This window comes from Desmodus rotundus, chromosome 5 (assembly GCF_022682495.2).
Source record: "Desmodus rotundus isolate HL8 chromosome 5, HLdesRot8A.1, whole genome shotgun sequence".
Classification (NCBI taxonomy): domain Eukaryota; kingdom Metazoa; phylum Chordata; class Mammalia; order Chiroptera; family Phyllostomidae; genus Desmodus; species Desmodus rotundus.
In genome coordinates, this window is record NC_071391.1 from 48,222,724 (window position 1) to 48,248,864 (window position 26,141).

A 26,141-nucleotide genomic window follows, 5' to 3' on the forward strand; every position below is an offset into this window, starting at 1 on the left:
GAAGACAGAACAGCAGGTGAAGAAGGACCCAGCAATGAGAAGTCACTGAGCAGAAGGGAACACAATGGTTAGACGTGCACTTTAGAAGGCTCCCCGAGGCTGCGGGGCAAAGACAGGCTGGAAGGGATAGGATTGAGTGTGGCAAGGAACAGAAGTCAGGTGGATGGAGAAAAAGACATGGATGTGAGACACATTCTAAAGCAGGAGGTGGCTGTGAAGCAAAGATAGCAATTTAAGGCACCCGACCTTCCTCTGGTGTTCGAAGCAGATTTTTGGCTGGAAAGCAGTTGTTCAGGTAAGGCTTCCCGTCATCCAGCTTGTAGACTCCTGAGGAGGACATCTCGCTGAGAACCAAGCAAAGAAAAAGAAGCAGAAGAGTGAGAAGGTGCAGCATTGCTCTCTCATCCCAACGTGGTTTGTGAGCCCCCCAGGGCTACCACACAACACACACACCCTACCTCTGAGGGACTAGAGGTCCACTGCTCTGCTTCAGAAATGGGCCGGCCCTCATATGAGGAGAGAGACAAGGCCTTGGGGTTTTTGGTTCACACTAATACTAACCCAGTGGAACACTAGCAAGAGCACTACCTTCAGACTCGGGCAGATGTGGTTTGAATACTGGCTCTGATTTTCCTTGCTCTGTGAGTGGGAAAGTTACTCTATCCCTCTGAGCCTGCTCCTCACCTGTAAAATGTGGATAACACCTACCTTAATAGAGAGCTAAAAGGATCAAGTTCGAATGGAGGTGCCTCGTACATATCAGGTGCTCACTGGTAATGTTCTTTGTTTTAGCAGAGACCAGGGAACAGGGGGCTCACATTTCAGGTGAGATGATAGGCAAATAATGAGCTTTGAACCCGGTAAGTAGGATTTGAGGGATGAGTTGAGTTTTTTTGATAGAAAGATAAGCATTTTAAACAGAAAGGCCACAGGACATGGTGGTAGGCATGTCTGGCACAGTGAAGAAACAAACTGACCTAGGAAGGGGTTGTGTGTCTGGGAGTCTTGGACGATAAGGCTAGAAAGGAAGGATGGTGTTTGCTCCGGAAGGGCCTTCAGTGCCAGGCTAGGAGCTCAGGTTTCACCTTGTAAGTAACCCAGAGCCATGGATGATATCTGAGCTGGGGAGAACCATGACCCAGGTTGTGCTTTAGAAAGACAAATCTGACAAAAATAATGCTACGTAAAATGGTATTCCATTAACTGGCCACAGAGTCCGAAAATTCCAGCTTAGAAACACTGTTCAATGTCTCTCACTGTTGTCATTAAATCTTTCATCCCCTCTACTTCCACCCAACCCCACCCCCCAAAATACTGCAACAGTCTTCTGACTGGATTCCCACTGAGCAGGAAGGCCAAATATTTGAGCCTAGTCCTCAAGGCTCCTGGAGGCCTAATTCCTAACCCTTCCAGCTCCCGTCTGCCCTACCCATCAGGCTCACAGAATCATTTTCTGTCCTTAAAACATACCACTTACATTCAGTTTTGCCTGCCTTTGTTCTTAGTGTTCCTTTGGCCCAAAATAGCCTTTTCCATCTTGTTCATCTGGTTACTTTCATCCTTTAAGATTCAGCTCAAATACCACTTCCTTTAAGAATAAATCTCTAACAGATATAAATTCCTTAAACCTTAAACTCTCAGAGATTTGAGGTTTTTCATTTAAGGGATCCAGCCATTCCCAAATCTGCTTTGGGACAGCTTCAGACAACCTAAGGTAGCAGAGGTTTGGGAACCTACAAGCCCCTGGCCTGCAGAAGGGAAGCCATGGGAGGAATGTGGGACCTGGGATAGAGGGTCTGGGAAAAGATTCAGTAAAAGGAGGGAGCAGAGGGGGAAGCTGGGATCCAGTGCCCTGAGGAAATGTTTCCTGGAAGTGTCAAATGTGAAAAGCAGAGTGTGCGGTAGGAAGAGCAACAATTTTGGAGACGGGAGGCTTAAATCTGAATCTAGTTTCTACCATTAACATGAGTGACCTTGAGCAAATCAGGTCACCTCTTGGCGCCTTAGCTGTCTCACATATAAAATGAGGATGAAAACCTGCGCCACAGAGCATTGTAAAAATTAAATAAGGTAAAAACAGAAAAAATGTTTCTTTTGAGACCCAGTCCAGATGCCACCTCTTCCACAAAGCCTCCACTGGACCTTCCTGTGGGGTAAGACTGCTGCCGTAGCTAATCTGTTCTGCATCTCTGCCATGGATGGAGCCTTTCTACCTCCTACAGTTACTACCAATAACAACCCTGAGGGGCTCCTCCAGGGGTCTATGAACCTCTGTGTCTGGACCACGTCCAACTCACTGTCTCTCTTCCACCCTTGGAATGCTCATAGGAAACCCCAATAAACATATGGGAGCCAAATGAGGGTAAAGATACGGTGATATTCCCAGGGCCCAAGAGTTTTTATACATATTTATGAGCTCCCTAACTAGACTCTAAGCTCCAGAGGAAAGACAGCATCTATGGTGTTCATTTCTTTGTTCCCGGCTCCTAACACAGCAATGGCACATAATAAATACCACAATCACTTGTGGAATAAGTGAACGATGTTGATATCTTCTTTGGTCCAACACAGGGCCTCTGAATTTTCTGATCCTTGACCACCCAAAAAGGACTGGTGTGTCCCCATGACAACCCCTACGTCTCCTAGTGTAGTACTTAATTATAATTGTTTGCCTCCCTTTCCAATTTCCCACCTGCTATGGAGACTATGATACCTTATTTACCTGTGTAACCCCAGAGCCTAGTATAGAGCCTAGAACTCACTAAAAATGTGTTGGGAAAATGAATGGATAGATGGGTAAATGGGGAAAGATCAACAGCCGTTCAGTCAATCTGTCTTTTAGGAAATCTCTCTGTGAGCAACCATACCTGTATGCAAGATGAGTGAATGAATGAGTGAGTGAGTGAGTGAAGAGCTGGCTGGGAAACGTAGGAGATGATGACTGTTGTAGAAGGCTCAAGTAACTTATGGAACATAGGAACCTTGCTTCTAGTCTGTATACTTACTTGATCTTTGATCTTAGGAAAAGTCCCTTGACTTTCTTTTTTTTTTGTTTCTTCACCTGTAAAATAGATAGCATACTCCTTCTTAGTCTGCCATTCACAGCTCTTGACCTTTCTCATTAATTATATTCTATTATTATTCTTCTGCTCCAAAATATGTCTCACATAGGGCCTAAAAAAATACCACAGGACTAAAAAGCCAAGAAGTAAGTTGATAAAGATGTAGAGATAGAGACAGAGACACAGACGGGAAGGTGGAAGAGGAGAATAATTTTATGAGCGGGGTGGGGCTAGAGTGCTTAAAAAAGACATGCAAATGGCAAGTCAGTAAGGAAAGGATCAGTTTGTATAATCATTTACACAAAATAAATTTTATGCACAGAAACAGTAGCAAAGACAACTTTGAAAGATACAATACAATCTGGTAAAAAGATATTTGCTATGCGTATAGCACAAAGAATAAATCAGACTCAGCTCATGGGGGACGTACAGACCGGCGCACAACTAATCATAGAAATTCCAGCTCCCTATGAGGAATACTAGGTGAGAAGGTGTGGATTTGCAACTAATGGTCTAGCAAGGGCATGTAACCCCCAGGTTACATTGCCTAGAAAGTAACCGAAAGAGAAATACGAACTTTATCTGGATGCTGGAAAAAAGAAGGTCCAAGTTCCAGACTTAGAGGCTGTCTGCCTAGTTAGCTTCAACTACTTCTGGTCTCTATCTTAAAGGTGAAGCAGCTAATCTCAATCCTAGCTCCAAACACACACACACACACTCACACACACAGAGAAATGCTTCTCATCTGCACACGTGCTTGTCCCATTCCTTTGGCCTATCATACTTCTCTTCCCCTCTACTTTGCCTGGCTCATGCAGATGTTCATTCTTCAGGCTGACCCTTCTTTGTTCTACCACCTCAGGCCCATCTCTTAATGGAGGCACTATGCCCCAGCATATTATAATGGTCTGCTTAACTGCCTGCTCCCCACTCCGAACACCCCTAACCCAGGCTGTGAGCCCCTCTGCGGCCAGGCCTGGGTCCTACATCTCTTCATCCCCAGCACCTCACACAGCTGTTGCCTAGGCTCAATACGTGTTTACTGAACCACAAACATAATGCTATGGAGAAGAAAGACAGAGGATGAAGGAAGGTTACACAGAGCAGGTGACATTAGAGCTGGGTCTTGAAAAACGAAAAGTTAGAAAACATGAACAACCAAGAGCTATAGGGGCATCAGAGTGGATTGCTTCACAGAGGTGAGGGAACCTCATCTAATATTATTTAGTGATAATCACCAGATGAATGCTATTCATCAGGACAGGTATTTTGACATTTTTGTTCAACAAAACATCCCCAGGGACTGCTACATAGTAAGCACTCCATAAACGTTTGTTCAGTCCTTTGGACACTTGTGAGCGGGTTTATGGGGATTAAAAAACAAACGGCGCGATGTCATAGAGTGCGGTGCAGTACCATCCTGCCATGTGACAGCCCTTGGTCACTAGAACAGGACTTCCGTGAGAGTAGAACACAGGTCTGTCTGATCACCCTCTATGCCCCAGTAGAGCTCTGGACAGACAGTGTTCGCGCTCAAAAGTTTTTGTGGGAAAAAAAGCAAATTAATAAAAATCTAGACTACTATTACATACCATGGGTTTTGATGTTTACAAAATCCTGGCTTCTAAGTCAGCTTCTGATACTTGTTATCTGGCCTTGGGTAAATTCCTTACTGTCCTCATCTGACAGGGCTATTAGGGGGCTAACTGGATGTCAGGAAGATGCGCTACCCACACAATGGAGTATCACTCGGCCATAAAAGGAATGAGCTCTCTCCTTCAAAGCTGCTTCCGAAGGCAGCAGCCAATTTCTACTCTGCCTCCTGGCTGCCCTCAGACCCCTGGTGAAACCCAAGCTCATCAACAAGAGGACCAAGAAGTTCATCCGGCACCAGGCAGGCTGGTATGTCCACATTAAGCGTAACTGGCAAAAACTCAGAGACACTGACAATAGGGCCTGAAAAAGATTCAAAGGCCGGGTCTTGAGGCCCAGCATTGACGATGGGAGCAACAAGGAGACAAAGCACGTGCTGCCCAGTGGCTATTGGAAGTTACTGGTCCACAGCGCCAAGGAGCTTGAAGTGCTTCCACGGTCCACCAAATCTGACTGTGCCGACACTACTCACCCCCACAAAGCCATTGTGGAAAGAGCAGCCCAGGGGTTCATCAGAGTCCCCAATCCCAAAGTCAGGCTGCTCAGTGAAGACAATGAACAGAAGACAGTTTATGTGCACATTGTATTTAGGTTAATAAAACCATAAAACTCTGCCATCTGGCATTTCAAAAAAATATACTAAAAAAATAAAAAAGAATGAAATCTTGCCATTTGCAACAACATGGATGGACCTAGAAGGTATTATGCTAAGTAAGTCACAGAAAGACAAATACAGTATTTCACTTACAGGTGTAATCTAAAAAATAAAACAAACAAACAAACCAAAAAGACTCATAGAAAAAGCGATAAAATTGATGGCTGCCAGAGGGAAAGCGGAGGAAGGATACGTGAAAAAGGTAAAAGGAAATAGTCAATAATATTGTGATAAGTTTGCAGTGACACATAATTCCTAGATTTAGTGTGATCACATTGTAGGGTATATGAATGTCGAATCACTGTATTATACGCCAGAAACGAGTATCATACTACATACCAACCATACTTACATAAAAAATAAATGAATGCACATAGGACACTGCCGGGCAGACAGCAGTCACTCAGTGAATGAGTTCTCCATAACACGAAAACCTTACTAACGGCTAAGATGACAGTCACCAGAGAATAAATGGTAAGTGCTGTAACAGGGCTAGAAAGGGATGAAGAACGAGCCCCTTTCGAAAATTCTAAGTTTGGGACAGAGGAGACTCTAACTCCTCAGGCAAACTGTTCCCAGCCGCACCTGCCTCCGGCGTCTCTTCCGCCTCCAAGGCGTTCGCGGGGGCGACGTCCCGGTCTGGTGGGATGCGCGCCTGCGAGCTTCACGGGGATTTCGGAGCCGCTCCACAGTGGCGCCTGCCAATACCCCTTAGTAACCACGACGCGGCCGCTAGCCGTGTGGGTAGCAACCGGCCGCCGGAGCTTCTGACTACTACAAATCCCGGCAAGCCCCGCGGCCACTCCTGCCGGCAGCCTCACGTCAGCCAGGACTCGGCGTGGCGCGTCACGACGTCAGCTTCAGCCAATCGGCTTCGGACAAGTAGGAGTGGGAGGGAAACGCAGAAGCAGTCAAGATGGCGGCGGCGGCAGCTGCACAGGGCGGGAGAGGTGGTGGTGGCGGAGGCAGTAGTGGGTCTGGCAGCGGCCCAGGCTGCGGGACAGGTAGTGGCCGCAGCGGCTTGTTGGATAAGGTGAGGAGCCAGTTCTTGGGGACAGTCCAGGCCAGTGGAGGCGCGGGAGGCGGCGATCCCACCTTTCCATCCTCGCCCCCCTTTTCTTCATAGGTTTCTTACAGGGAGTACAGGTCTGGCCCACCCTGGGAAACTTAGGGGCGCTTGCAGTCTGCTCTCTCCGCACCTCAGTCCGGTCTCTTTCCTGTTTAGTTCTTCTTTCCTTCTCGGAAGTGTTCCTGGCCCTTCGTGCTGGTCACCACAGCTTCTTACGATAACTTGATTATTTCCACATTTTCACGCGGCTGTCGCTTCTCCTCGGTGGTGCTGGGAGTACGGTTGAATGTGCCCATTTCACTGAAGGGGAAAACTGAAACCCGAAGGAATGAAAGCAGCTGTTAGAAGTCAGTAGTCCCCATACTCCCCGCACATTCCAAACTGCTCCTTAGCCTTTTTCTTTTTGAAGTTTCTAGGCGTTTTATCAAGGTACTCCGAATACTGAACTTATTTGAGTATTCACTTCCTCTGTTGTACTGTCAGGAAGCCTTCAAGATCTTTCTTTTCTCTTGCCATCTTCACCCTCCCCCACAACCCCGCTCATTTCCCCCTGGCTTCTGCCTCCGAGTGTCCTAGGTGAATTGAATTCACGAGTTTGCCGATTGTACCTGCTTGCCTGTTTCCCCCTCCTCCCGTCCATATGTATATTCTAAACTGCGGTCCTAGCAACAAGGGTTTAAAAGAACACAAAAAAAGGAAAACTCTGTTCTTGGGTTGGCCCTTCTTGTCCTTGGATAGCATCTTGGAAGAAACATTTGCATAGATATCTGCGTCTTAGCACTGATTGTCTCGCATTAGCTGAGTGACCTTGAAATACGTTTGTTGTCTTTATATCTTGTTTCTTCAACTGTGAGCGAGGGATTTAGCCTCAGTGTACCCTAAGGTCTCTTCCAGTTCTCTTATCGTAAGGCCCTGGGCCAGTTTGATGAGAAATGTTAAGCATGTGATCTTTAATATAGTAAATAATCAGGATTTTTCACTTTAAGTGAAAACAGCTTTCAGACTTCCCTATGTCTAACACTGGGTACGTGCTTAAGAAATGAATATATGGTCATGTTGAGGAATCCTGATCTTTTTGCTTCTCTTTTTGGGTGCCATTGGTTTTGATTGACGTGGTTCTCACACTCTTAACTCTTTTTAAGGGACAGGGATGTGTTCTGGGGGTTGCAATGGTAAATTGTTCCAAGCTTGAGAGAGTGTTGGGAATTGATATCCATTTTCATACACAAATCCTACCTTCCTGCTGCGTGAGCACCTCTTGGCCTGTGCTCATCCTATCCTATTAACTGCTTTTGTTCTTCCCTTTTTTGGCTTATCACCAGCAAACATTAAGCATGCATTTTGACAAGGTACTGATTACTGAAAAGTATATGGCATCATTACTTCCCATGTGCCATAAATGCTAGAGAATTCAGACGAGGAAAGAAGGGAATTAATGTGTTATTGAAAGAACCTGGATTTGGGGATCATAAGATTTGAGTTTTGAAGTAGCTCTGCTAACCTGACTCAGCTTCCCTTTCTGCATCTGAAATGTTAGGGTTTTGAGGAGAATCAAATGAGATGATATACCCTAATGATCTCTGTAACCTATGGTGTCTTATACAAATGTGTGATGGCAGAGGAATACATCAGGAATCCTACTATCAGAAAGTACTCAGTATTGCTGAGTGTAGGACAGGGGGTATAGGACCTACAATACTAAACATAGAAGTATTTGATGTATTCAGTTGTGTACTTTTTACAGAAGTTCAAATGAGAGAGAGACAATTATCCCTGAGATCTAATTGATAAGGGACTACAGTCCCCAGGGGATGACTTCTTGTCTGAGAGTAGAGCTGGGACCTTTCTTTGGAGGAGAGAGAGGGAAGTCATACACCTTCTTGAGCAAAGGTATACAGATGGTGCCTGATGTTCTAAGAAACCTGTAGTGGCAAGATTGAAGAGAGCGTGGATTGCCTGAAGTAGGAGTAGGAGGCTGTTGAAGGGTTTTGAAAATTATTCAGATAGTTTAGAGAGGTGAAAACTAAAAGCCGTCTAATAATGCCTTGTGCCATAGTAGTGTATAGGGTTTAATGCAAAAATAAAGACAAGTTTGAGTTCTAGTGCAACATTTTAAAAGCTACATGGCCTTGGACAAGTTACTTGGTATTACCGAACTCAAATTTTCTTATGTAAATATTGTGGATGCTCATATATACATATTACAGACTTGTAAATATTAAATTGTATAATACTGGTAAATGTTCTTTGTAAAGGGCTATAAAAATAGAATGACAAGGAGATGAGAACTTCCAACTTGAATAGCAGAAATTGATAAAAGGCCTCACAAAGGACCGCTTGACAGAATTAACCAAGAAGTAAGATAGAAGTAAGTCAAGAGCTGTTTAGGTACATTCTCTTGGAAAATTCCCTTTCTGCCTTACATTGAGTTGTTCCCATTCTGAATTCTGTAGCATCTGTGACACATGGAATTAAGCTGTCAGTTAATGTGACATACTGTCTTGTGTTGTTGTGCCAATTTGTATTTGTCCAGTTTTCCATGAGAGGTTCTGCAGTATTGAATTGAGCAGAGAAAAACTCAGTCTTCAGGAACAGTCTTAGAAGATGGTGCCTCTAGTTGTGTGAAAACTGAGGATACTGTGGAAGAGAATATGGGGGAAAATGTTATTTTCAGTGGAGCAGGATCTGAATGAATTGAGAAGCTTTCGCTTTGTGGGAATGAAAAGCTGTTACTTTACAGTGTCTTCAGTTTGATTTGTCTAGATTTTTTGGAGGGTTTTATTTTATTTCCTGCAGCTGTATTCACTTGCCATAGACAAATGTAATAAAGAGATGTAAATATGCTTATAGATTTCCCTAAGCAGATGTGAATTTCTGTTCTTATGAAACTGACTTTAAGAACAAAGCAAATCCAGTTTCCTGATCTTAAAAATAGGTATGCAAATATATTCTTCTAAATTTCATTACAGAATAACTTAGATCATTGCAGTAAATTATTTTGCTCAAAATACATCAAAGTATTTTGTTCTACATAGCAGGCTATAAGGAAAAATTGCTTGCTTGATTTGTTTTGGCTATTAAAATTAATGTGTTGTATTAAATCATTCTTTCCAGAAGCTACACCCAACTCCTTTGAACCTGTTACCTGGATCTCTGTCTCCTGACTGGATTTGTTTTGACTGTTAAAATGTGGTATGAAACCATGCTTTCTAGAAGCTACATCCAGGCCCTTTTAACCTCATAGCTGGATTTCGATCTCTTGGCTAGAATGTCAGCTTAATCTTAAAAGCCCAGCTTTTATATCTTAGTTGAGAACACAGGGTCTGGAGCCATGTGTCTGACGTTGAATCTTGTCTCTGCCACTTACCAGGGGTTTGTTCTTGGGCAAGTTAGTAAATTTTGTATCTCAGTTTCTTTACATGTAAAATGACAATAATTATAGTATTTGCCTTAAAAGGTGGTATCTGGCGCATAGTAAGTACTCAACAACTGTGTGGTTATTCTGGGCTTTAGCTTCCTTAAATATTTTTCATAACATGATATGGAGACTGTGTACATCAGACCCCCTTAGGGTTGTAGTTAAAAATACAGACTTTTGGCCCTGGCTGGAGTGGCTCAGGGGATTGAGTGCCGGCCCGCTAGCCAAAAGGTCACCAGTTCGATTCCCAGTCAGGGCACATGCCTGGCTTGTGGACTGGGTCCCTAGTTGGGGCTGTGCGAGAGGCAACCAATCGATGTATCTCTCGCACATTGGATGTTTCTCTCCCTGTCTTTCTGCCTCCCTTCCCCCCAAAAAACTAACTAAATAAATAAATAATTTTTTAAAAAATACAGACTTTTGGACCTCATCCCAGACCTGAATCGGATTCTCTGAAGGTGGGGCCTGGACAGCTGTATGTTTTCATTTATTTCCTTTACATTTAATAGTTATTTCCAAGTTGAGAACTACTGTCCAGTTGACTTTTTAAATCCCTCTAGTTCTGACGTTTTAAGATTTTTTTTTTTTTAGCTATTCTGATTAATCATAGTGGTTTCTCTAAAATGTTTATAATGAAAAGCCCTTGAAGCTCGTCTGTCCCAGCCTCCTCAGTTTGTAGACATGGACACAGTTGGAGACGGGAAGATGAAGCAGCTTGCTCAAGACCACACAGTGAGTTATTAACAATCCGGAACCTGGATCCCCCAGTTCTTAAAGCAGTTCTCTTACCTTACTTAGTGCATTGCCCCCCATTCTGGAGCAGGCCTTGTTCTAGCTGATGTAGTAGTGGAAAGAACATCTGTTTTGAGGTTGGAAGGCCTAGGCTTAAGCCTTGATTTTGTCACCTACCAACCACGTGTCCATAGACAGGTCTCGTATCCTCTTTTACTCTCAGTGAGTGGTGTCTTAGACCTTTGGGTGGTCCGCCTGTGTCCTGACCCGACTCAGACAGAGACCGTGGACAGTTTTATGGCATTATTGTGAGAGTGTGTGTGTGTGTGTGTGTAAAGGAGCAAGGTGCTGACTTTTTAACATTGTGCTGCAAACTAACCTTTAATAGCATCTCAAAACTCATTTTTTAAATTATTTTTCACTTTAAAATTAAAAACATTTTTGTGACAAAAGACACTGAAAAAAGTGAGAAGACAAGATATAGAACAAGAGAAAATATTTGCAAACCGTATATCTAATAAGGGTGTAGCGTCTAGACTATGTAAGAATCTTATAACTCAATAATAAAAAGTCTAATTTTAAAAAGAATAAAGGATGTGAATAGACATTTCTCCATGGAAGATATGCAGGTGGCCAATAAGCACATGAGAAGATGCTCAGCATCCTAGAGAAACGCAGATCAAAACCACAATGAGATACCACTCACACGCACTAGTATGGCTGTAATAAAAAGTAAAATGTTCGTGAGGATGTGGAGAAATTGGAAACCTCTTACATTGCTGGTGGGAATGTAAAGTGAGGCAAGCACTTTGGAAAACAGTTCCTCAGAAAGTTAAGCGTAGAGTTACCCTGTGACTTGGCATATTCCAGTTGTAGGTATAGACCCAAGAGAATTGGAAGTGTATGTCTGCACAAAAACGTGTGCACAGATAATTATTCTGTGTGTAGCAGCACTATTCACAGTAACCAAAAGGTGGACACAAGTCCAGTGCTCACTGACAGACGTATGGATAAACACAGTGTGGTATATCCGTGCAGTGGGACACTTGGCTATAAAAGGAATGAAGTACTGGTACATGTTACAACACGGAGTCAGTCAGAAAAGGCTGCATATTGTGTAATTCCATTTAGTATTCGAAATGTCCAGAATAGGCAAATCCATTCAGAGAAAGTAGATTAATGGTTGCCAGGGCTGGAGGGCGGCAGGGAGGGGAATGACCGCTTACGGGCATGGGGTTTGTTTTTAGGGTGAGGAATGTATTCTGGAATTAGTGGTGAAAGTTACACAGCCTTGTGAGTATAATTGAAACACCGCTGAATTGTGCATTTTAAAGTGGTAAGTTTTATAGTATGTGAATTGTATTTTAATTTAAATTCTTTTAAAAAATCTTACAGTGTTTATGAATTAACCTTTGAAACTCCAAATTATTAATATTATTATTAACTTCTTATTCACCATTATGTCACAGTGATATCACAGAAGGTAATAATCTCCACCTGACCAGTTCCCTTTTTTGGCTGTTGCTATACCATTTCTCTACTGTGACCTCCCTCTTGTCAAATCTCGGTAGCAGTTTTTCATATTACTTGACCTTCCAAAGAGATAGCCAGTGTCCTGGCTTAAATATCACCTACAAGTTGAAGACATCCACATTTATATTTACATCCTGGACTCGGACTTACATGTCTCACTGCCTGCTTGCCATCTCCACTGGGATATCTATATGATTAATATATAATAGTTACTGTTATAAATGCTGCTGCTCCATAGCCTTGTGTATTATTTCATGCTTGCAGATAGAGAAATATTCCCAGAAGTGGAAAGTTGAATCTAAGGTGTTAAATTGACTTCCATAGGTGGTAGTATTTTGAATTTCTGCCAACAGTGTGTAAGAGAATCACTTGCCTCTAAGTAGCACAATATTTGGTAACCTTTCTCAACCCCTGTAGATGAGGAAATTGAGCAGGGTTTGTCCAGAAACATTCAAAATGTGTTTTCCAACAGACTACACTGGATTTTCCTATAGTTATGACATGCTGGTAAAACATAGAAGTTGTTAGAGGACAAAGATATATTCATGGAGACCTTCATTTTGTTACTGTCTGGAAGTCCATGGATATATACTTTCTGAGTTTCGTTGTCACAGAATGAAAGGGTGGCCAAGTGGAGATCTTTTCCGTACTCTCGTTTGGGTAGACAAGGACGGGATGTGGAGTTCACACTGTAGTCTCCGTAGTCCATGTAAGCGCTCTGGCTCTGGGCTTGCAGATTTTGCCCTCTCAGCATGGAGACTGGCAACCTCGTGAGTACCACCTGATTGTAGTGGCCCTCGCCTCCTTCACCTTCGTTTCTAAGTGTTTTGTCTTTCAGCTGTCCAACATCAGAAGACAAGAGCAAATGATACTTATACTTAAGGATGTTCTTAAGGAAGTAGTTCACTTTACTTTCAGTAAGATACCATGTCTCTTAATGTATACTCTTCTATTTGTTTTACAGTGGAAGATTGATGATAAGCCTGTAAAAATTGACAAATGGGACGGATCAGCTGTGAAAAATTCTTTGGATGATTCTGCCAAAAAGGTACTCCCTCGAGGTGGACGTCTGTTAGCACTGTGCAGCTGATGGCTCACTTGCAGGCTTTTTCTTCTGTCCCTTGGAATGACCTTAGTTTTCAGTCTTAGGAATTGAGCCAGAAAGCAGTTTCTAAATCTTTACAGTGTATATAGGGGAGCATGTGGTAAAATATAAATAAGCTACCCCAAGTAATTCCTCAAATTTTCTAATGTTTCAATTTCAGAAAGTTGTTAATCTATTGTTTTTGAGGTTAATTAGCCAAGAGTAAAGAAGGTTGAGGAAACGTAAGAGATGACATGACTGGTCATCTCTCCATTTAAAAAGGGAAAAGAAAATTTTACCTTCATCCTAGGGATTAAAAAAATATTTGAGAAGTTGATGAACTTTTTCTCTGGGGTCCATTGTAAACAGCTTGAATCTTTTTGCTTAGAGTAGTAAAATTCTGGTTAGGGAGAACTACTTGATAATGTATATGATTCTACTGTAGCTTTTATCAAGGAAATTAAGAAGAAAATTTCTAGGAAGGAAGCATTCCTGTTAGTTTCACTCCTTGTTCTTCTCACTAGGTACTTCTGGAAAAGTACAAGTATGTGGAGAATTTCGGTCTAATTGACGGTCGCCTCACCATCTGTACCATCTCCTGTTTCTTTGCCATAGTGGCTTTGATTTGGGATTACATGCACCCCTTCCCAGAGTCCAAGCCTGTTTTGGCTTTGTGCGTCATATCATATCCTTTGTTCGTACTCGGGTTTGTTTTCTAGCGACTGTCTTAAAATCTCTACTGGTAACCTCCCTGTTCCCTACAGAAAACAAACTGATCTGAGGGCCTGCTAATGTTAGAGTTTTACATTATCAGCTGTGGTAGTCTGTAAATTTATGTAGTGATTATCACTGGTATTTTAGATTTAATATGGTTATTTTATCTTTAATTCTATTTAGTTAATAATATAGAGATTATTATAATCCAAGTGTAAGCACCTGATAGCCAAACACAGTAACAGTGATGACCCAGCCCTCCTTAGTTCTAGTCTGGAACTTCTCCCATTAGACCAGGTTGCTTCAAGCCACTCATCCCAGGATATTAGGAGAAGATCAGAGTTGGAAGCTGAGGGGCTGGACTGGGAGTTACTGAGCGTGACTTGCAGGCGTGATCTGTATGACAGCGGAAGTAAGAACTGGTTCTGGAGCTAGGGGAACCTGGGTTTGAAATCCAAGGTGTTTTGTGATCTCATCTAATAAGAACTTAACTTTTTGAGACTGTTTGAATGCTGCTCGTTTATAAATATGGGTAATATACACTCAGAATTATTATAAAGATTGAATGAGATGTTATATAATGTGTTTGATATGTAATCAGCTCTGAAGTGTTTTCTTTACCCTGTCTTTTTTGTGATAAATGTAGAATCATGTTTGTTACCTACCCAGCTAGATTATTTCTCAAAAAGCTGAATATTAAGAACTTTTGTTATACTATTACTATTATTACAAAAGTAACACATGTTCATAGTAACAGTTTGCTTGTGGTTCTCACCCCTTCCTCCCAAGTCAGTCTGTACATACTGTGCTTTTCTTTTTAACTTAAATGTGTCGATGTCCTTCCGTACTAGAAAACAGGTCTGCCTCATTCTTAATAGCCACATAGTGTTTCTGAGTGCCTGCTATGTGCCATTACTGTACTAGTTGTTTAAAACAAATCATTTTGGGAGGCAGTTTACTTTTTTTAACAGTATTACTACAACCTGAAATATTTCTAATTTCTAAAATCTCCATTTTTGGAATTTTCCTTCAAAGGAATTTAGCAAGCCATTTAATAAAACAGGTCCTGATCAAAAATGGTGTTATGCATATTGGTTTCAAATCATAGTTCCTAGAGTTGGCATCTACGCATTATCCCATTACGAATTTTTCACTATTAAGGTAGTTCAAAAGAATATGCCATAGGTTCTGGACATAGTTTTTAAAGTAGTTCCAAAGAGGCTGGAAGAATGAGAACAATGTTATTACAAAATATGATCTCCCAAGAGAACTAATTACCTTGATGGAATTTTATTTGTTTGGTTATATTTGTTTAAAACAAAATAAGAACTTGCCATTTTTATAGTCACATCAGTTTAATATGTAGTAGTAATGACTACTTTTATAAATGTCTTCTGTGTGCTAGATGCTTAAAAATAGAAAGTCAGTATTACCCCATTTTAGAGCTGACAATTAAGCCTTTTGGGCTGGGGGGGTGGGGAGATAATTTATCAAGGTTACATTGGTTAAAAGCCAGAATTGGAATCTAAGGCTGCCTCACTCCAAAGCCCATATACTTTGCACTATACTTTCCTGCCTCAAACTGTCATAAAATTTAAATTACACAATGTATAAAAAGCTCTTATGCCAATTTCTGGTGCATAGTAGGTTCTCAAAATGTTAGTTAACACTGTCAAAAACTGAATATAATAATAAGCTATATGCATATGGGAAGTAATTGTTCTTACAGTAAACTATAATCTGAAATCACTTATCTTCTCTTTTAATGACCCTTGAAATTGGTTGGGTTTGGTCAAGTCCACTGTGATTATTAGTTTTGTATTTTATAGAGAAGTAAGTCCAAGTCTTGATAAGTGTGTATATGTTATCCTTGAACAGAAAAGGTGAGAGCTGGTTTATGGCCTGTACCCTTTTTCTTTCTTCCTTTTTGAAGTATTTCCCTTTGAAGTATTATAATCCAAGAGAGCCTTGCTTCTCTTAGTACATAAACATAAGGATGAAAATGAAATAGTTAAATTTCAGTGTTTTTGCAGCAAGACAGAACTTCTTTTCAGTAGTTTTGGTAGCCCTTGCTTGTCAGTTTGTGTTAGGTCTCCTTGGTGTATATGTTTATGCATTTTCCCCTTAACTTCACTTGAACCTATTTTGTGATGATGGGGATCCTGACCATTTATACCTCATACAAGGAGAAGAGCATCTTTCTCGTGGCCCACAGGAAAGATCCTACAGGAATGGATCCTGATGATATTTGGCAACTGTCCTCCAGCCTCAAAAGGTATCACTGTCCTCACAGAATCTTGATTTCTGGTGTTGGCTTTTTCCTGGGTGTTGAGTCATCATCAACAGCAGACTGTTGTGTGCCTACTGTATGCAGATCATAGTGCTCGTCATACAAAATGAAGAAGGGGGTATGAGTGATCTAGAAAGTTATTCTGAGCATTGCAGCTCTGAGCTTGCATTGCCACAGATATGCTCTGAGGATAAACTCTGGGAGAAAGTACTTTGGTGGAAGAATGAAGAACAATTCTCTTTCTGTGTGGCTAATTAATTGAGTCAGAGTGCAGAACTGTAAAGGCCAAAGGTGTGAAGTCAGTTATCGGAAGAGCTCCATTAGCTTTCATTTCCTCTGTGATCCTGAATGTACTCTGCGCAATCAGGAACCTCTGAAGCAATGTACCAGGCAACTCAGAGGAGGACAGTTCAGTCTGTTTCTGAACATCAGTGACTGTAACTTTGTCCGGCTGACAACTGAGGTTTTTCTAGGTATCCAGAAAAGGGTTCAAATTTCAGCTCACCTCTTTCCAGCTTTAGCAGGTCAAAAATAACTTGTAGAGTTGTTGGGAAGATGACACATTAGTTATAATAACAGCAAATTTCTATTGAGCATATAGCAGATACTGTGCTAAGTGCATGATCTTCTATAAATTTGAGAACAACTCATCTTATAAATAAGAACACAGGCCCAAATGGTTCAATTAATTCTTTCAGGGTCATACAGCTCAAAAAAATGAATTCTAGTGGGTATTCCAACCCACTCCTGAGCCCAGAATTCATGCTGTTAGTCACAATCTTAAAAACACAGTGCAGTTTCTAGCATATAGTAGGCTCTCAGATTGTAAGTACAATTATTCACAAATATGACGTAAGTACAGCATCAGTGCCAAAAAGCCTCTCATTACCAGCTTGTGGAGATGCCTGTGAGGAGGGGGCAGCCCTTCATGCTAACGTTGCAACTGAGTCCTTACCTCTTCCTGGCAGGGTTCCTAGCTGCCCTTTTGCTCTCAGCCATGCTCAATCTGCACCCTGAGCCAGGCCACTGAAGCAGGGTTGCAGAATTCTAGGCATTAACAACATCTTGATTTCACTATGTTTATTCTGACACGTGTTTATTAAAACAGCTTCATTGAAATATAATTCACATACCATACAGTTTACCCATTTAAAGTGTACGGTTCAGTGGTTGGTAGTGTATTTACAGACATTTGCAACTATCACCACATTCGACTAGAACATTTCATCACCTCAAAAAGAAAGCCTGTACCCTTTAGCTATCATCCCCCTATCTCCCCACTCCCCACAACCTTAAGTAACCACTAATCTACGTTCTGTCGTAGATTAGTGGTTAGATTTTGTTAATAAATAGATTTTCTTATTTTGGGTATTTCATATGAATGAATCATAAAATGTGATTTTTTTGTGGCAGGCTGCTTTCACGTAACCTAATGTTTTCAAGGTTCATTCATGGTGTAGCATGTATCATATTTTATTCCTTTTTATGCTGAATAATGTTCCACTGCATGTATATACCACATTTTGCTTACCCATTTATTCGGTGATGGACATTTGAGTTGTTTCCACCTTTTGGCTCTTATGAATAATGTGTCTCTAAACATTTGTGTGAAAGTTTTTATGTGGTCATACATTTTCATTTCTTAGGTGAGTGAAATGTCACCACTTCTTAGGTGACATTATCTAGGAGAGGAATTGCCGGGTCATAATGGTAACTCTTTTTAAATTGCTTGAGGAACTGCTGGATTGTTTTCCAAAACAGCTGCACCGTTTTACAGTCCCACAAGCAGTGTGTGAGGGTTCTGAGTTTTCCATGTTCCCTGCTGGTTTTTACCAGCTGCCAGTTGTTGGTGCCCGTGGAGAGGAAACATGCCACCTGTGCTCCTTCCCATCGCAGCTAAATATGGACCCTACTCTTTCCTTGAAGAAAGCTCCCGGTTCATTGGCCCTTTCTCTATCTAACACAGCTCTTTCCACAAGTCTTCATGACTCAGTATCCTAGGGGAGGATTATTCCAGTACTTTGGCCTCGTAGTTTTCCTTTTTTCTGATTATCTTATTTTCTACCAAGTCTTAAGTACTTATTTCCCTGGGCATACACTAGACTTTGCCGTTACTGACAACTAATTACCTTCAGTAATTTCACTTTTAAGTATCTCATTCTCTGACCACTGCTTCCTATTTTTCTAGTCTATCTCCTTGTAGTTCACTTGTCCTAATCTTCAGCCCCATGCCTGCCACCTTTTCACCGTCCTTCCCCTCACCTTCTCTTTACCCAGTTTAGATTCCACGTCCTTTCTGTAATGTAGTTACTCTCTCATGTCACGGGGGTACCCGGCCTTTTGGCGTCTGGGCCACACATGAAATACATTGCAACATGTAATCACAAAAAAAATATAATGTTCCAAGTAAGCTTACGATTTTGTGTTGGGCTGCATTCATAGTGATCCTGGGCTGCATGCAGCCCCACGGGCCACAGGTTGGACACCCCTGGAGGCTCTTCCGTACCTTTTTGTCTGTCTTCAAACCTCCTGTTCTCCTCCTGCACCTTTACTCTCAGCTTTTTGTTCCTGAGAAGGTTGAAGTACCCAGCAGTCTTGCTTCATTCCCTGCTCATTATATTCTGCCCTTCTAAGTTCTTGTCTGAAGCCTTCTCTCCGTTTGTCCACTAGATTCTTTTTTTTTTCCAGATGAAATTTTTATTTTTATTTTATTGTTGTCCCAATTTTTCCCCTTTGCTTTCCTCCTCCCAGCCTGCCCCTCTGCCCCCTCCCCACTCCCACAGTCAGTCCCCACACTGTTGTCCATGTCCATGGGTCATTCATACATGTTCTTTGACTAGTCCCTTTCCTTTCCTTCCTCCATTTTCCCCCTCCCCTCCGGCAATTGTCAGTCTGTTCTATGTTTTCAGGTCTCTGGTTCTGTTTTGCTCATTAGCTTATTGTGTTCATTAGATTCTTCTTACAAGTGAGATCATACGGTATTTGTCTTTCACTGACTGGCTTATTTCACTTAGCATAATGCTCTCCAGTTCCATCCATGCTGTCACAAAAGGCAGGAGTTCCTTCTTTCTGCTGCCTAGTATTCCACTGTGTAAATGTGCTGTAGTTTTTTCTGATCCACTCACTACTGATGGGCATTTCAGCTATTTCCAGCACTTGGCTATTGTAAATTGTGCTGTTATGAACATAGGGGGGTGCATTAGTTCTTTTGAATTGGTGTTTTGGGATTCTTAGGGTATAGTCCCAGGAGTGTGCCCTAGATTCTTACCCCTTATCATTTACTTGATGTTTTTCCTTCTGAATTGTTCTTTCTGGCATATAAACAAGCTGTAATTTCCCCAACTAAAAAAACAATTGTTTTCTTTCCCCTTATTCTCCTCACACATTGTTCACATTTCTCTGCCCCCCTTTCTCCTCCTCCCATTATCTCCCGATCTGCTGTGGTCTTCACTCTTCTTTCCTCGTCGTACTTGACCTGTCAGCGGCATTTGACCAGTGGACTGCTCTCCGTGTTGCACTTCTCTTTTTTCTAATTAGGCCTCTAGGATACCATAATCTTCTAATTTTCTTCTTACCTTAACATCTTGTCTCTTTTGTAATTCTGCATTATTTCCTTTCTCTAAATTTGAAATGTGACCAGGGCTTATTCCTAACACCTCTTCTCTATATTCATTCACTAGTATAATCTTACTAGACTTTCAAGATTTTAAATACCTACTCTATGATGAAGAACTTTCAATCAAAATTTTCTTCCTCTATTTCTACTCGGAGCTCCAAATATATCCCAACTTTCTATTTGACACTGGATCCTAATGAGCATCTCAAAATTAACACATCTAAAACATAACTCCGCTATCCCTTATTTAAACCTGCTTTTCCCTTCTCAATAAATGGCAACTCTGTCCTTCTAATTACTTCGGTCAGAACTCAGAAATAATTTTGACTGCGCTCTCACAGTCCTCCCAACAAATTTTGTCAGCTCTACCTTCTAAATATATTCAGTGTGCCACTTTCCATCTCCACTGCCACCATCAACTCACAGTTAGGCTACTGCAGTAATGTCCTACTGGACCTCTGTAGCCGCTCTCCCTGTCCAGTCTGTTCCCAGTGCATCAAGCAGAGTGATCCTTTTTATTAAAGATTTTATTTATTTATTTTTAGAGAGGGGGGAAGGGAGGGAGAAAGAGAGGGAGAGAAACAGCAGTGTGAGAAACATTGATCGGCTGCCTCACGTGCATGCTCCAACTGAGGGCCTTTCACTTGGTGGGATGAAGCCCAACCATCCGAACCACACTGGGCAGAACCTGAGTAATCCTTTTAAAACTTAAGGCAGATCAACTCAATCCTCTGCTTAAAACCCCCACTTAGAGAAAAAACTAAAATCTTAAGCGTAGCTTACAAATCCATACTTAGGTATTGTCCGTATCCTCCATACGTATGCACACACATCCCTCGTCTCCCGTGGCTTCTGTCCTCTCCTCCATTGCGTTCTTATTGGTCTCTTTCCTTCACACATTCCAAGCATGTTCTTACCTCAGGACCACTGCATTTGCTCTTCCTTTGCCTGAAACATTCTTTTTTCAGGTAGTTTGTTTTCTTACCTTCTTTAGGGCTCTGCTCAAACATCAGCTTAGCGAAGCCTTTCCTATCTACCATATTTAAAAGAAACATTGTATTTTTTAATTTTATTGTTGGTTTCTTTCCACACACTGAAAGTCCCAAAAGGCAGAGATTTGTATTGTGCTCACCACTGTATATCCTTAACATATGAAACTGCCTGACACACGTATTTGAATTAAAATACTTCTTGAATTAATGATTAACTATTGCTAAAATGCATTAGATCACAACTCACCAGATCATGTTCTGCCATCAGAGCCATTGAACTGTCCATGGAACTGGGAGCAAAGTCCAAATATTACTGTGATATCAGTTAGGGGCATCAGTTGGTCAGAGCCTGAGAAAAATTTTTGAGGTGTTGAAAATAGTTCGGGGACCTTCATTCCTAGCTATTCAGGTTGGGAGTAACTGGCTAGGTGACAGTTTATTAAGTTATGATTTATGTCACTAGTTAATTAATGATAGGCACTATTGAACCATGACAGTAATCCTGAAAAGTAGGTAGTAGTTTTCTTATTTTAAATATGTAGAAACAGGTCAAGCAACTGCCTCCTCTAAAGGTAATACCAGCCTGACAAGCCACTGAATGTGAAGGCAGAAACGGGAGGGTTGGGGAGGAATGTCAGCCTGCCAGAGGTTGATATATAGGGGTGTCCAACATTTTGGCATCTCTGGGCCACACATTAAATACACAAACACTAATGAAAACTAATGAGCAAAAAAAAGGTTTTAAGTAAATTTATGATTTCGTCTTGGGCCATATTCATACCTATCCTGGGCCACATGAGCCCCTTGGGCCACAGGTTAGACACCCCTGTACCTTCTTGAATGTCTGGAAATGGTAAAGGCCTTTAAGATACCTTAAGGAGTAGCTAAAGAATCTCTGGAGTTGATGGAGTAAAATACATCCCTGGCCTGGGGTCAGGTAGAACCTGGAGCTAGACTGATTGTAGGGTATTAAGGACTGAGCAGCCTGGAACTGGGGAATATCTGTAAAAACAAGGCTTCTTCATTTATTTATTAAAATGTGATTGTCTGTCAAATGCCAAGCTAAGAATAGAATACAGGTAAAACAGAATTCTTGCCCTCAAAGAGTATCTGAGTCCAGTGAAGCATACAAGTACATAAACATTATTTCAGTAGGTAATTTCATTGGTAGCATGGGAGCCTGTCATTACACCTGGCATGTGATAAGCATTCAGTGTTAGACTACTGGTTGATGGTGCCGTGGAAGACAAAGGAGAGACATCTGGTCCAATTTAGGAAAGCTTTCCCAGAGAAGTTTATGCCCTGGTGTTAACAGATGTGAACCAATCAGTGAGGGAGAGAAGTGTCTACTAGGAAAACTCTTCTAGCATAACAAGTGTGAAGTCCAGAGGTGAGAGAAGATCGTCCATATGGACGTTTACCTTGGTTTACAACAAGGTAAAGGAGGTACATAGCCATTAAATCAGGGAAGACCTGGGAACACCTGTGAGTCAGAATTTGTGTATCTTGAAGGTAGTTAGCCACCGGATTTTTTTTTTAAGAGAATAAATCTTTGTAGTCCTCTTAGTCCTGTTCTTTGAAAATACTTCGTGCTCTGCTATTGCTGGTTGAATCTCTGTGTGTGGTTTTTAATTTATTATCTTTGCTTAGGTTTGATGACAAATACACTCTGAAGCTGACCTTCATCAGTGGGAGAACAAAGCAGCAGCGAGAAGCTGAGTTCACGAAGTCCATTGCTAAGTTTTTTGACCACAGCGGGACACTGGTCATGGATGCCTATGAGCCTGAAATATCCAAGCTCCATGACAGTCTTGCCACAGAAAAGAAAATAAAATAGCCAGTTCTAAAAACAGCCATCTTTTTGAAGGAACATGCAGAATCAAGGGTTGAGGGGGGAAGAAGCAGAGAAAAGTAAGAAATGTTAAATGTTCTTGTTTTGCCCTGAAATTTAGCCCATTCTGGATAAGCATAGTGTTCTATCTGAGGTATAAGAAATTGTAACTCTGATATCTAGCTGTAGCCCCCTTGGTATGTTGATTACATTCTTCTGATTTGCTTTTCTGGAAAAACATTTTTGCTAAAAACCGAACAGACTTCTCCTCCCTGTCTAGCAGTATAGTACAGCTTTGTGCCATGCAGCATAGAGACTCAGTTTTTAAAATTGCTAATCTGTTGCCTATTTTATTTTGTTAATTCATGTTTGAATAGCTGTTTCCCTTAATTCAGGATACAATTTCTTGTGTACATCTTCACACACCATTTTTTTTGTGGTGTGCATATACCTAAATTGGGGCAAATTGGGGAAAAAAAACATAGCTTTCTCATTTGTTTAAAGCAGACCTCTGCCTGTTACATTTTGTGTGCTCTTAACCAGTTAAAGAAGCCAATGACATTTTTAGTTTTATATTGTTTTTTACTAGTATATCCCTGTTGATTTGGAGTTTTGTTTGTGTCCTTTATTAAATGCCATTAAATTTTTTTTTTCAACAAAAGGAAAGAAGGTGTGAAAATACAGAATTTTCGATGGATAGTTTTGATGGAAGGAACAGAGCAGCAAGTGATAACAGTCTTACTGTACTGTAGATTCCTTTTTTTCTGGACTGTTTTACTGGCCAGAGGCCCCTGAGAACCTGTAGTGAGGAACTGGTAGCTTTCTAGTGACAGCAGCAGTGAGACTCAGAGCTTACTTTGTCAGGTAGTGTTCCAGGGCCTTTACGTGTGTCTCATTAATGCTCACAACAACCCTGAGAAATGGGTACTAGTGTCCCCATTTTATTGCTTCAGGGAACTGAGGCACAGAACTTGAGTATTTGTCACTTGGCTAGTGATAAAACTGGGATTTAAACCTGGGCAGTCTGGCTCCAAAATTGTGAGCAGCATCTTTTCTAGTATTTTCCTACTGTAGTCTGAGAAGAACTGGGCACTTGTCTAGGTCCTGTGACTTATAGGAACACTGTCCCCATATCCTTACAAAAGTACAGTTCTAGCCGAACCTAGTACCTAAAACTGTATTCACCTTATAAAACATCATGCTTATCACATTTTGCTCTTTGACTTGAGAATGTTGTGATAACGGGAATTCTGGTCAAGATGGCAGCATAGGTAAACACGGCTTGCCACAACCATATAAATATTATAACTAAAATATAGAACAACCATCACTCAGAATTGTCAGAAGTTGACTTGAATGGAAGTCTGACAACTATGGAATTAAAGAAACCACATCCAACCAGACTGGTAGGAGGGGTGGAGAAGTAGAACGGGCTGGTCCCGCATCCATGTGTGGTGGATAAAAATTCAGGAGGGATGTCTCAGGAGCGAGGAGTCCCAGCACCACAGCAGGCTTCCCAGCCCAGGGTTCCAGGGCCAGGAAGATAAGTCCCTATAGCTTCTGGCTGCAAAAACCAGCAGGGATTGGGTCAGTGGGAGAAGCTTCTGGAGTCCCAACAGTTCCCCTTAACCCACATACAGACTTAGACTGGCTCCCTCTGAGCTCCAGCACTGGGGTAGCAGTTTGAAAGGCACCAGTGGCATACAGGGAGGAACTGAGGTATCTGGCATCAAGGCAGGAGCTAGGGGACAGCTTTCTCGCAGACAGAAAGGCAGGCAGGGGCCATACTCCTTTCTGAGTCCTCCCCTCACAGAGCCACAGAGCTGGCAGGCAGGTGCCATTTGTGAGACTCCCATCAGTCTGGCTAACACTGTTTGCCCCGCCCTGGAGATTCCCTTAGACTCCGTTCCCCCCAAATTATGGGCCCACCCAAATAGCTCATCGTGACTTTTCCATGTGAATGGCTGGTCTTGGTTCATGCTTCACAACTTCCCAAATTATCTCAAACAAGCAACAGCCAGCCTCAGTGAACCCCTAGTCCTGTACCTCTTGCTAATTGGCTCCAGGCCTGGCACTAGGAGCAGGTAGCCTAGATTCACAGCTTGGCTTTGCCTGGGAATCTCCAGGCCCAGCACAAGTAGCAGCCATCTCAGATTGCTCAGACACCTCAGGCAGGGTGCCCGGGGCAAAACACAGGTAGGGGCTAACCTTGGCCTGCACCACCCAGGAAACCCCAGGGCCAGCACACGCAGTGGACAGCTACCGACCATGTCAGAGCATCACCACCCTGACCCCACACAGCTGATCCTCCATGGAGGGCAGAGGCTGTTGGTCAGTGGTCACAGCCAGTCCTTGCAGCTGAGTGGCCTGGGTAAATCCCTCCTATTTACCTGCCAGCAGTGATCACGGCCCAACTACAAGAGAAAGGTGTACTCAGCCCACACAAAGGGCACAACTTGAGTACCCAGCTTGGGTGACAGGAAAGGCTGTGCCACTGGACACCTCAATTGGCCACACTTCCAAGACAGGGAGTCATAGCAGCTCTACCTAATACATAGAAATAGACACTGGGAGGCTGCCAAAATGATGAGACAAAGAAAAAGGACCCAAATGAAAGAACAGATCAAAACTCCAGAAGAAGAACTAAACAAAATGGAGATAAGTAATGTATCAGATGCAGAGTTCAAAACACTGGTTATAAGGATGCTCAAGGAACTTAGTGAGGACTTCAACAGAATAAAAAAGATCCAGTCAGAAACAAAGGATACATTAATTGAAATAACAAAAACTGTTGAAGAACAATTTACAGGGCAACAACAGTGGAGTGGATGAAGCTAAGAATCAAATCAATGATTTGGAACTTAAGGAAAACAAGACATCCAATCAGTACAGCAACAAGACCAAAGAATCTGAAAAAAGAATCCAAAAACAGGAGGATAGTATAAGCAGCTTCTGGGACAACTTCAAGATGTCCAACATTTGCATCATAGGGGTGCCAGAAGGAGAAGAGAAAGAACAAGAAATTGGAAATCTATTTGAAAAAATAATGAAAAAACTCCCTAATTTGGTGAAGGAAATAGACTTGCAAGTCCAGGAAGCACAGAGAGTCCCAGAGAAGATGGATGCAAAGAGGCCCACTCCAAGATACTTTATAATTTTAATGCCAAAGATTAAGGGAATCTTAAAAGCAGCAAAAGAAAAGCAGTTAGCTACCTACAGGGGAGTTCCCATAAGACTGTCAGCTGATTTCTCAAAAGAAACTTTGCAGGCTAGAAGGGATAGGCAAGAAATACTCAAAATCATGAAAAGCAGGGACCTACAGCCAAGATTGCTCTACCCAGCAAAGGTATTTAGAATCGAAGGGCAGATAAAGAGCTTCCCAGGCAAGAAAAAACTAAAGGAGTTCATCAGTGTCAAAACATTATTATATGAAATGTTATGGGGACTTAATGAAGAAAAAGATCAAAACTGAACAATAAAATGGCAAAAATA

General features: G+C 41.9%; 2 protein-coding genes across 4 annotated transcripts in view; one reads left to right on the top strand and one right to left on the bottom strand.

Annotated features, from left to right (window-relative positions):
- Positions 1-6,113, bottom strand: part of XRRA1 (X-ray radiation resistance associated 1) — a 61,351-nt gene extending 55,238 nt beyond the window's left edge. Inside the window, exons 1-3 of one of the 3 annotated variants that reach the window (XM_045182073.3) lie at positions 5,956-6,113; positions 3,006-3,061; positions 247-344 (exon numbers count right to left, since the gene is read on the bottom strand). In XM_045182073.3, the coding sequence (XP_045038008.2) occupies positions 247-340 (94 nt within the window). In that variant the 5' untranslated portion in view covers positions 341-344; positions 3,006-3,061; positions 5,956-6,113. Of the gene's footprint in view, positions 1-246; positions 345-3,005; positions 3,062-5,722; positions 5,764-5,955 lie in introns of those variants that run through there. The other 2 variants (XM_053925844.1, XM_045182074.3) reach the window with 2 other exon arrangements.
- A 151-nt stretch (positions 6,114-6,264) lies between these two features.
- Positions 6,265-26,141, top strand: SPCS2 (signal peptidase complex subunit 2). Its single transcript, XM_053924341.2, has 5 exons — positions 6,265-6,403; positions 13,087-13,170; positions 13,731-13,890; positions 16,060-16,195; positions 22,469-26,141. Exons 1-5 carry the CDS (start codon positions 6,287-6,289, stop codon positions 22,653-22,655), a joined length of 684 nt encoding a protein of 227 aa, XP_053780316.1. The 5' UTR covers positions 6,265-6,286; the 3' UTR covers positions 22,656-26,141.